Raw genomic sequence first — 11,700 nt, forward strand, 5'->3', positions numbered from 1 at the left:
ATCTCGGAGATATCACGTGTGTTTATATTTGTGCTTATATGTAAATATCAAGTAGGTCCTTTTCAAGTTTAGGATTTTGAATTTCTGGTTTTGATTAATGTAAAGGTTTTTGAAAGTTTTATCTCTTCTTTATAAGCTTGTTACTCCCTGGGTTTTCTTTAGTCAGCATACTTGAAATCAAGATTTCATTTTTACCTTGAATGATAAGCCTTGAATTTTAATTTGATTAAGTTGAATTCAAAACTTCATTGTTTGAGGGTCTTATTTTCAGGGTTGAACTTTGATGTTGTGAAGTTTGTAGTCTTGAAACTTTCTTGACTTTTGTTACAGGCAGTGGTAAGAGGAAAAGGGGTGATGTTGTAATATATATTAGAGGATTCTAGTTTTGTTGTATACTTTGTGTCTTGAATTTGTTGTTGGGAGTGTAAGTCGTGGATAAGAATTTCAGCAGTGTTAGTGAACCAATTTCAAGAATGAGATCAAACCAAGAAGGCCTTCATGTGTTTCCTATGCCAAATATGATCAATGATCTGAGGATTAGTGATATGTTCTCAAATGGGAACATAGCTGATAATTCTAGGCATGTATCGAACAAGTTCAGTTTGGACACCAGGAGGCAGCAGTCACCAGAGGATACCGATTTCAGTGATGATGTGCCCAAGTTCATAAACCACATCCTCATGGAAGAGGAAGTGGAATATGAGGTTCTCGGAGAGCATTATCCAGCTCCCAATTCGGATCAGGGTGTTGATTATGATCCTAGTGATGTAGAGTCGTTTTCTGGTGATTGGTTTTATGATCCCAGCTTCAGTGGATATAATGGACATGATATTACTGTCAATGATCCACACTCGACTTGTCGGTCATTGTACAGTACATCGTCTAGCAATGCTAACTTAGCCGAAGGTCCCTTTAGTTCACCTGTTAGCCCTCTCAAGATCTCTGATGCGTTCAGCGAGCAAGAGTCGGCTATGCAATTCAAGAAGGCAGCTGAAGAAGCGAATAAATTTCTCGACTGTGGCAGCAACTTGATTTTGAGTATGAAAAACGATGATATACCAAGGGGGAAGAAGAATCCCCATCGCGAGACCTTAGGCTCACAAGAGGAAAGGAGCAGCAAGCAGTCAGCCGTTTCTTCCGACGCTGCTGTGAGTGATGACATGTTTGATAAGGTTCTCCTGTGCAGTGGAGGAAAGAACGAATCCGCCCTGCGTAAAGAATTGAGTGAAGCAACTAAAGCCACTCCACAAGAGGATCATTCCAATGTTGGGAGCAAGAAAAAAGGAGATGGGACAAGTGTGGTTGATCTGAGAACCTTATTGAACCTCTGTGCACAAGCCGTTGCAGTCGATGATCGTAGGACAGCGAACGATTACCTGAGTCAGATTCGACAACATGCTACTCCGACAGGGGATGGGATGCAGAGGCTTGCCTACTACTTTGCTGATGGCCTCGAGGCGCGGATGGCTGGATGTGGAGATCTCACATATGGTCGTGCACCCACGTTGCCTACCTCGGCTGCTGACGTCCTGAGAGCCTATCATATACTAATTGCTACCTGTCCATATAGGAAGATATCCGACTTCTTTGCTAATAAAACCATCATGGATGTTTCTGAGAGAGTCACGAAGCTCCACATTGTTGATTTTGGCATCCTCTACGGTTTCCAATGGCCTAGCTTTATGCAACGTCTCTCTACTAGACCCGGTGGGCCCCCAAGGCTTCGTATCACTGGAATTGATCTTCCGTGTCCAGGTTTCCGGCCATCAGCAAGGGTTGAAGAGACGGGGAGGCGTTTGTCTAGCTATGCTGAAACTTTTGGAGTTCCGTTTGAGTTCAACGCGATTACCAAGAGTTGGGAAACGATAAAACTTGGAGATCTTACGATAGAGAAAGACGAGTTGCTTGCGGTAAGCTGTATTAACAAATTCAGTAGTCTTCTCGATGAGAGCGTGTTAGTGAATAGCCCGAGAAATATTGTTCTGAACCTTATCAGGAAGATGAATCCGGGCGTTTTCGTCCAGGGGGCTGTGAATGGCTCGTATGGCGTGCCTTTCTTCATTACAAGATTCCGGGAGGCGATGTTTCACTTCTCGTCCCTTTTTGACATGCTCGACACCACCATTCCCCGAGAGATTCATGAGAGGATGCTTCTTGAGAAGATAGTGTTTGGACAGGGCGTTGTGAACGTATTATCTTGTGAAGGAGCTGATAGGGTCGACAGACCAGAGACGTACAAGCAATGGCAGATCCGGAACACTAGAGCTGGATTCGTGCAGCTTCCGCTGGACAGGGAGATTGTGAAAATGGCTAAAAAAAGAGTGAAGTCATCCTACCACAAGGATTTTGTTATCGACGTAGATGGCCAGTGGATGTTGCAAGGGTGGAAAGGGCGCATCATATACGCGCTCTCTTCTTGGAGGCCCGCTGATTGAATTCAGCTCGTTACAAGGCCGGATGACTGGTCGCTGTTCGTGCAGGCTTCTACATCAGATGTCAAACATCCACTTGTTAGAAGATAATGCCTTATTGTCTATCTTCTTCCATCAGGATCTCATAATCTGTCGGGGCTGGAAAGCAACAAAATGGCGTGGCAATGGCTTCAAGTATTGATAGGTAATGTAATGTTTCTTGATGTTGGCAAAAAGACGTTGAAGAAGGCCCTTCCTTGGTATAGGCTTGCTTAAAAGGCAACCACATTACAGAGCAATATATGTAGGCTCACTGAGTAGCCATAAAGTTTCATTTCCTTGTATCAGATTTATGAGTTTTCTGCATAATCTATTATCCTTGAGCTTATAATAATCGTACTAGTTGGCTTTTTTCTGGATTTACAGAGTTTTTCTGCATCTTCATATATGAGTGTTGCCATTTTCTTCTTTGATAGATTACAACTTTTCCGTGATGTTGTTGATGCTTGAATCTTGATTTGTTTATAGTAATGAATCTTTTTAGCTTTCCGGATTTTACTTCAGATAGGTCCTGATTCATTAACACATTAGCTTCATTTCTAGCGGTTACATTCTAGTGCAATGAATGAACATGGAAACTGATAATTATTGGGAAGCTCAGAAATTTATAATGAAAAGAGTCCAAGTTTCTACCCACTTCAAAATTACTCTCAATCGCAATCAAATGGAGCGGTATACTTTACCATCCACAATAACCGTCCAGTCTAAACTCCTTCTGCCACGTCATTATCCATTTCCACAACCTAGTCAATGCTCTAGGCTTCCCACCGCCTAGCCTAGCCATATCATTTATTTCGTTTTATCAAATATATTAAAAAAAATAAAGTGCACTGAGATTTATATATAGAGTAGAAATACAAAATTAAAAAAAATTGAAAAATTTTAGGCTCGGCGGTCGGTGCTCAATAGGCGCCCTAGCAACCTCCTAGCCGGCTCGGCCACGCCCTAAATCTCGGGCGTTTCTCTCTACTCCTCTCAGCTAGCCTATCACAATACCGCCCTAGCCACACGCCGGTGGCTAGGGCGCCGGCTGGGGCTTGTATTGTGGAGTACTCCTACTATTTTATTGTTCAAATACTCCCTCCGTTTTACAAAAATATGGACATTTGGGACGACACGGGAATAAATTCGTCAAGTAACAGAGAGATAAAAGAGAACATAATTATAGTATTATAAGTGGAAAAATGAGGCACAATTTATTAGAGAGAAAAATAGAAAAAAAATATGAGACATTCTAAAACCATGAACTTTACCTAAAATTTGGTATTTCCCATGAACTTTGAAATTGGTTTATAATATCATCAACTTTGCGTTTTGTTTGGTATTTCCCAAACTCACTCAAATAAGATATATTCATCAAAATCTAATTTTACGTAGGCAACCGTGATACGTTTTATGATATTTTAAATCACTTCTTAAGTTCATAACATGTAGGATAAAAAGTCACGTTGAAAACCACGTTGATTTAATTGTGTCAAGTATGATAAAAAAAAGTCTCGTAAGTTAGTCAAATATAGTAATAGACATGACGTGAGAAATATCAAATAAAGTGCAAAGTTTGTGATATTATATACCAATTTCAAAGTTCATAAAAAATATCAAATTTTAGGCAAAGTTTATGGTTTTAGGAACCAATTTCCCAATATTAAATATCTTTATTTTTAGGAGACGAGGTAGAGGCAGTATATAAAATGGTCATCATTTCAAATGGAGTAGTATACTATAAAAAACAATAGTAAAATAAAGCAAAGATTGTGAAGCAAGTTTGTGGATGCACTCAACTTCCTGAGCAAGATTGTTGATGAGGTCAGTGTGGATGGAGTTCCAAAATTCAAATGACTTTCCAGTTTCCATTCTCCACACTATGACTATCACTTATCTATAAATATAGATATTGCCTCCTAATGTTTAATATATCAATCGCACAATTGTATGGAGACCCCACGGCAAGAGCGGCGCAGGATTCCGGTGACAATGTGCCGCCCGCCTCCTCCTCCGAGGAAGAAGAGAGTGAAGCATCGCATTTTGCCTCCAAAAGAGGGGTACTTCCAGCCACCTGATCTCGAGCTTTTCTTCTCTGTTGCTTATGGAAGATTACAAGAAGCCGCCGATGATTGATTGCAGTCGCTATTTTTTATTTAGCCTCATTTTTGCATATTTGGATCTTTAATTGTATTTGTATATGGAGGCGGCGGAATGACCACTACACATTCATCCTCCATTGTCACAAAGCAAGCTCAAAAAACACCAAAAATAATGTGTCATTTACAGTTTCTTAATTAAACATGATAGACGATACTCTAATTATTCACAAATATAATTGCTACGTATATGATGATTAAAGATCATTTGTTAGTGTTAGTGGTGTTGATATAGACATGTTATGCTTAGATAGTCATACTATTAAGATTGTTAAGGTATGACTGAGAATGAGAAAAAATTATTAAAATAGTGTTTATTAAAGTGAGACCTACAATTATGTCAAATTTCAACTAAAGTTTAACATGACCATGTTAAATCAAAAAACTTGAGCATTAGTAATTAATACTACTAGAATATAAATATAAAATAACCATGATCCCAAACCAAATGCAATTTGAATGACGAAAATCACAAAAATCTTATAAACTTTTTATTCATTAATGGCATTATGTAGTTCATACTAATAACATTTCCTATTGATTTTCCATCTTTCGTCACGCAGATGCTAAGGCGCAAGTGCACCTCACATCAACTTTAATTTGATAAGGATTATATATGTGTTGGAAAAAAACCTCAAAGTTCATATAATTATATAGGCAAATAAATGCGGCTTGCGGCAAACTAAGGTCATGAACGTTCGTGTCCATTCCATATGTTGGCTAAAGCCCAACGAACACTAGCCCGATCTTTGTTTAACAAAGAAAATTATACTCCTTGTTTAGTCTGTTCTTTTTTATGAAAATAATCGCTTATAAATTAGTTTAGTGATTGTTTTAGATCAAATTTTAATCGAAATTTGAAATATAGGATTTTTCGCGTGGGAACGATACGTTTCTCCTCTATTACTAGAGAACTTTCGTGTGGGAACTTTTCAACTCGAACCCACGGTTATGAATTTCTGGATCCGCCATTGCACAAGTGTGACATTTTATGGAGATTATAATAGATATATATTATTTGTATTTTTACCTTAAAGGCATGAACATACGTTCCAATTAATTATCAGAATCGATTATATGGCCTGCAAATTAATCCAAATCTTAACTGGTGAAACAATAATTTTACATCGTAACTAAATTATTGTAGCAAGTTAACATCTGATTAAATGATAGGGTGACAAAATTTATGGCCTCATTTGTATTGTCTTCTTTTAAAAAATGCTGAATACCCTAGTAAGTCTAAACTCTAAAGCAGAATTGAATATAAAATTAATCCCAAAGAGATAGAGCTCATTTTAATTATATTGTATTCTTATAAAAAAATACTCGTACTGAATACCCTACAAAAGTCTAAACTCTAAAGCAGAATTGTATAATCCCAAAGAGATAGAGCTATAGTATAGGGAAGGAGGACCTATCCATACAAAAAACAACAATAAAATTGAGATACCGCAGCCGCGCACGGCACATGCAAATCTAGCTAACAAATAATTTCTACCAATAAAATTAGGCTCCAAAATTTTAAAACTAATTCAAAAGCAGTTGTGAGAGCAAAGACGAAACATTGTGTATATATGTATATCAATACATTTGAAACATCAAATTGTTCCAAATTTGCAACAATGAATCAATATAATTTGGGTAAATCCCTTCTGTTGATTCAAAAATTTAGGTGGAAACACGGAGACTTGAATAAAATTGATCGAACTACTAAAACTGCGGCCATTTAAGTTGTTGAGGTTAAGTGATCAAATCATGTTTAATTACAAGTTAATTAATAACGTGTCACATAGTCGCATTCAATGTAAATATGGATAATCCACCTAATTCAAGAATTCATAAATCGGACCACGGTTATAGTCGCACCTACCTTCACCTCCCATATATTCTAATTGCATCTCCACATTCATATTCATAAACTAAAATTTATTTGTAACATCGATAATTAATCCTAAGAATAATGAGGAGTGTTGTTTCGGAGCTTGAGGGCACCCTTTTGAAGGACCCTAATGTGTTCTCCTATTTCATGCTAGTCGCATTCGAGGCCTCGGGCCTCGTTCGTTTCGCGCTGCTGCTGATGCTGTGGCCCCTCGTTCGCCTTCTCGAGGCGTGTGGGAGGGGCGACGACGGGCTCAAGCTCACCTTGTTTGTGGCGACGGCCGGGGTCCGTTTCCAGGAGATTCAAGCCGTGACTAGAGCTGTTTTGCCTAAGTTTTTCTTTGATGATTTGAATATGGAGGCGTGGAGTGTTTTCTGCGGCGGCGATAGGCGGGTCGTGGTGAGTAAAATGCCGAGCGTCATGGTCGAGATGTTCGTCAAGGATCATTTGAGGGCCGATGAGGTTATCGGAACCCAACTCTCCGTTAACCGGTTTGGCCTCGCTACCGGTTTTTTGAAGCGTGATTTCGGCTCGATTGCGGACGATGTGGCCGAGTTGTTTAGGGACAACCATGGTGGACCGAGTGTGGGACTAGGGAGACTTGGTTGTGGTTCGGGTCCATATTTTCTACCTTTGTGTCAGGTAATATATATATATCGTCCTGTTAGGTTGATAATTTTCTTAAATTGATAACTAACAACTATGTTAATAACCTATGTTATAAACGTCAACACGAAGACATCACATGTCAATAGAAGACGTATGTATGTCAACTCCACGTGTTGTTGATTGTTGACATAATTGTCCGTTATCAATTTAAGAAAGCTTTCAACTGATCATACTTGTGCTTACGCATTCAATAAATTAATCTCCATGTTATTAATCAGGGTTTTATTTGCCATTATAGAAACAATGCCATCCACCTTTTCCAAATGTGAGCGGTGCAAAACAAATCCTCCGCCCTATGCCGGTGATCTTCCACGACGGCCGCCTGGCAAAGCGACCGACGCCCGGGGCGGCCCTCCTTATCCTCCTATGGATCCCTCTAGGGATCCTCCTGGCGGCAGTCCGGATCTCGGTGGGCCTAACCCTACCAATGTGGGCCATCCCAAGGGTGGCCCCCATCTTTGGGGGAAGGGTGGTGGTGAAAGGCACCCCTCCCCCGCCAGCCTCGGGTTCCAACTCCGGGGTCCTATTCGTCTGCACCCACCGCACCCTAATGGACCCGGTGGTCCTCTCCGCCGTCCTCCGGCGCCGGATTCCGGCGGTGACGTATTCAATCTCCCGTCTTTCGGAGATCCTCTCCCCGATCCCCACCGTCCGCCTCACCCGGGTCCGAGACGTCGACGCGGAGAACATAAAGCGGGAGCTCGAGAGAGGCGATCTGGTAGTGTGCCCGGAGGGGACGACGTGCAGGGAGCCGTTCCTGCTGCGGTTCAGCGGGCTGTTCGCGGAGCTGACGGACAGGATAGTGCCGGTGGGGATGAATTACAGGGTGGGGATGTTCCACGCAACGACGGCGAGGGGGTGGAAGGGGATGGACCCGATATTCTTCTTCATGAACCCGAGGCCGGTCTACGAGGTGACGTTCCTTAGCCAGCTGCCGGCGGAGGAGACTTGCTCGGCGGGGAGGAGTCCGCACGACGTGGCGAATTACGTGCAGAGGATTCTGGCGGCAACGCTGGGGTTTGAGTGCACCAATTTCACCAGGAGGGATAAGTACCGTGTGCTCGCCGGGAATGATGGAACGGTGACGGTGACGCAGGCGAGGGGTCCGGTCAAGGAGGTGGCGAAATTGGTCAGGAAAGTGGTCGGGAGTTTAGTTTATTAGATGAGGGATTTTGGTTTCTTTAAGCTGTGTGCTTTGTTGCTTCTGCTGATATTTTATTTTATGTATAGTCAGATTATTGTGTGTATATTGATATTGAATAGATGTGCGATGATTTATTAACGAGAATAAATTGGGTGTATAACGATGGTACGTATATAATTTTATGGAGTATTCGATTTAAATTGTTGGGGTACTTATTGTTGTATACTGGCGTTGAATATATAATTAATGTACTACTACTTAATTAAACTGACAAACTATAAGTAATTTACTGGTACTATTTAATAGATATATATATCTTAGATTTCAGATTATGAATCTTTGTCAAATTCCGATTAAGTGGTTGCAACACCACAACTTTGTGCGAGTGTAGCTTCCTTCTCCAAACTCTTTTTCGGTCAATTTCCATACTACTACTAAATTTTGATACTCCACTCATTTGGGTCTCTCCCCGGTTTTAAAAATCAGTTTTCTCGTAGGTTCAAACAAATATAGTCTATTGAAGATAAATGAAAAATTAATTTACCGAGTGTTAGAATTTGCATTTTGTCTTAACTAAATTTTGCATTTTACCGATGCTTGTAAAATGTCCTTATTTTTAGTATCCCAATTAAAAGTAGGGTAAATAAATAGAAGCGTAATAAAAAAAATAAAAAAAATAAAGATAATTTGATCTCAACTTAGGAACGTTTTTTTTTGCGTTCTAAATACTTGTTATTTTTTAAAGAATTCAAACACTAGTAGTTGTGTGTCAATTTTTGTATCCTTAAAAGCTATGTTTTTTTGTAGTGTAATTAAAAAGGTTGTTCAGAGAAATATTTTAAGATTTTAGATTCATCTTAAGATCCAATTTATGAGACGATACACCTATCTACGTAGTCATATCTCAAAAATTTATTACTATCCGTTATACTCCCTCCGTTTTTTAAAAATAGCAACTATTTTCATTTTTTGTCGTTCTTTAAAAACAGAAACTTTAGAATCTTTCAATATTAAGACATGGACCCCACAATCCATTAACTCTACTTTCTCTACTTTTTCTCTTCCTCTCTTACTTTACTCATTTTTCTTTTCATCTCTCTTACTTTACCAATTTTTCTCACTTACTTTACCAATTGTACATTAAACCCGCGACGTTTCAAATGTTTCTATATTTTTAATACGGAGGGAGTACTAGCTAGTACTGGTATTTGTTAAAGTAAACCGAGTTAGTAAGCCAAATGTTTGAATTGCAAGTTTTCTTGTTAATGCATGCAAAAAAATCTAGTGTTGGTTGTTATACATCTAAATAAGTTGGCGATGCATCACCTTTTCACCCAACCAGAGACGATTCGGCTATTCTCGACGATGGAATAGTGACATTAGTCTAGTGAGCTTCATTTCAACAGTTTCTATTTTAGATTTGTAGTGTAATTTTTATTACTTACTAAAGTATTGTTATAAATTCCTATGTATGCATGTATTTCACTAGAGTTCATCAAAAACAAACATTTTGATATTTCAAGAAAATTAAGTGCATAAACCTCATTGTCTGTAATTATTTTAAGAAAATCGCATGATCCCAAATAAATTTTATCAATTGGATCTGTTCTTGATTAATGACAGTCAAAGCGCCTTTTTCTTACTTAGCAATTTTTTTCTTCTTCTTGAAGAACAGTATAATCTCTGAATGAGATGCTTGCTCGTAATTACATAACTGATGTTAACGTACAGTCGAGAATCCAACTAATTAATGGCTATTTGATTTTAATGAAATAGGAGTAACATACAGAAGAAAAACGAATCGAATGATCTTCCAAAATTGAGAAATTAATTTAGAAGATTTCAGAAATACATACCATTCTACGAGTGTTACCAAATTAATGGGTAGATACGATTTTCCCTAATTATATCTTAGAGCAAATTATAAAACTGACACGTGACATTAATACTCCTTAAAAGCAGTAGAGGATTAAAAGTGGACGTGTAATCAATTAGGCAAGTTGTCCCAGCTTATTAATTTGATAGTTATTTTAGTACAATTAATTACCTAAATCTACATGAATTAGTATTACCAAAAAAATTGATTAATGTCATAAATATTATACCCAGTATATACCGAGCAACATTCATGAATACTAGTATTAATAGTTTAATTCACATTACCAAAAATTTATCTGAGATAGTCATTTGATTTGGTTAAAACCCATAAAAATGTCAAATAATGTCATTAATTTTACAAATTAAATAAAAATCAAAACTCAAGTTATTACTCCATTTTATAAATTACATAAACATGTTAAGTAATGCTAGGAAAAGTAGTGAGGTTCAATGTTAAAATGAATGATGACACCATCGAAACGTGGATATATAACAGTTAGCGAGTGTCGAACACACAAATACTTCTCAAGTAATCGATATTTGAACATTTATAATTCTTTCACTTATTTACTTAGATACGCATTGATAAATTTGTAATGGTTCCAAATCTGCATTTATCATTCTTTCACTTGTTCACTTATTTACTCATTGCTAAATTTGTAACGTATCCAAATCTACATTCTTTAGAATTTTAGAAATTTTGTATTCCTTTCATCGACAATATAAAATCTCATTTTAACTATGCATGATTTTTAAGAAATACCATTATGAAGGAAAATTAGGTATATTTTTATAAGTCTCACTTTAGTATTAACTAGTATCTCTCCCGTGCTATGCACGGCCCATTATATTTTTTCCAGAATATATATAATACCAAATAATTATGTGGCATAAATATTAAATGAAAAATAATTTATCATAATTAATCCATAATAGAGATAGAAATTATAAATTATTGAGTTTCATTTCATTGCAATATAGTGATCCTATACACTAAAAACTCAAACCTCGAAACCTAAATCATAAACCCTTAACTTTAGTAGAAATTATAAATTATCGAGCTTCATTTCATTGCAATATTGTGATCATATACACTAAAACCCCAAACCTTGAAACCTAAATCCTAAACCCTTAACTTTAAAATATACTCATCATGACCAACAATGAGCCAAATATCAATAAAATTCTCCCTCCGTCACAGTTCAATTTTAATTTGTTGATCACTTATTCTATTTTGAGGGTTTTAGATATGTGTTCGATATCTTACACTGGGTTGGCCTACTTGATAATTCTTACTATAGTGGAGGTTTTTTATCTGAATCTTGTCTGTAAATCTGTTTATATGATCATATCAAGAAAGTGCTTTACAATAGGCCTATGTGAACGGTAAACAAAAAAAATCTTGCTTGCATTCATCCAAGGATTAAAATGAAAAGGTTTTTAAATCAAATAACATAAATGGCAATTGAAATATCAAACGTTAAATATTAGAAGTGGTATAACATTGAAGTTGATTTA

At 37.6% G+C, this 11,700-nt stretch overlaps 2 protein-coding genes across 2 annotated transcripts; both read left to right on the top strand.

Moving 5' to 3' along the window:
* The first annotated feature begins 473 nt into the window (after positions 1-473).
* On the top strand, positions 474-2,635 carry LOC121774400 (scarecrow-like protein 14). Its single transcript, XM_042171286.1, has one exon. It carries the CDS (start codon positions 474-476, stop codon positions 2,433-2,435), a length of 1,962 nt encoding a protein of 653 aa, XP_042027220.1. The 3' UTR covers positions 2,436-2,635.
* A 3,937-nt stretch (positions 2,636-6,572) lies between these two features.
* On the top strand, positions 6,573-8,504 carry LOC121771095 (glycerol-3-phosphate acyltransferase 7-like). The gene is made up of 2 exons (XM_042167888.1): positions 6,573-7,133; positions 7,399-8,504. The coding sequence occupies exons 1-2, from the start codon at positions 6,573-6,575 to the stop codon at positions 8,320-8,322; spliced, it is 1,485 nt and encodes a 494-aa protein (XP_042023822.1). The 3' UTR covers positions 8,323-8,504.
* Positions 8,505-11,700: the final 3,196 nt, after the last annotated feature.

The sequence above is a fragment of the Salvia splendens genome, chromosome 2 (assembly GCF_004379255.2).
Source record: "Salvia splendens isolate huo1 chromosome 2, SspV2, whole genome shotgun sequence".
In the NCBI taxonomy this organism is placed as follows: Eukaryota; Viridiplantae; Streptophyta; class Magnoliopsida; order Lamiales; family Lamiaceae; genus Salvia; species Salvia splendens.

Bases quoted from the DNA above. Each gene is read 5' to 3' on its own strand.
- LOC121771095 (XM_042167888.1), top strand. From the start codon at position 6,573: ATGAGGAGTGTTGTTTCGGAGCTTGAGGGCACCCTTTTGAAGGACCCT. The intron at 7,134-7,398 runs GTAATATATATA...TTGCCATTATAG, and splicing joins ATTTTCTACCTTTGTGTCAG to AAACAATGCCATCCACCTTT.
- LOC121774400 (XM_042171286.1), top strand. From the start codon at position 474: ATGAGATCAAACCAAGAAGGCCTTCATGTGTTTCCTATGCCAAATATG.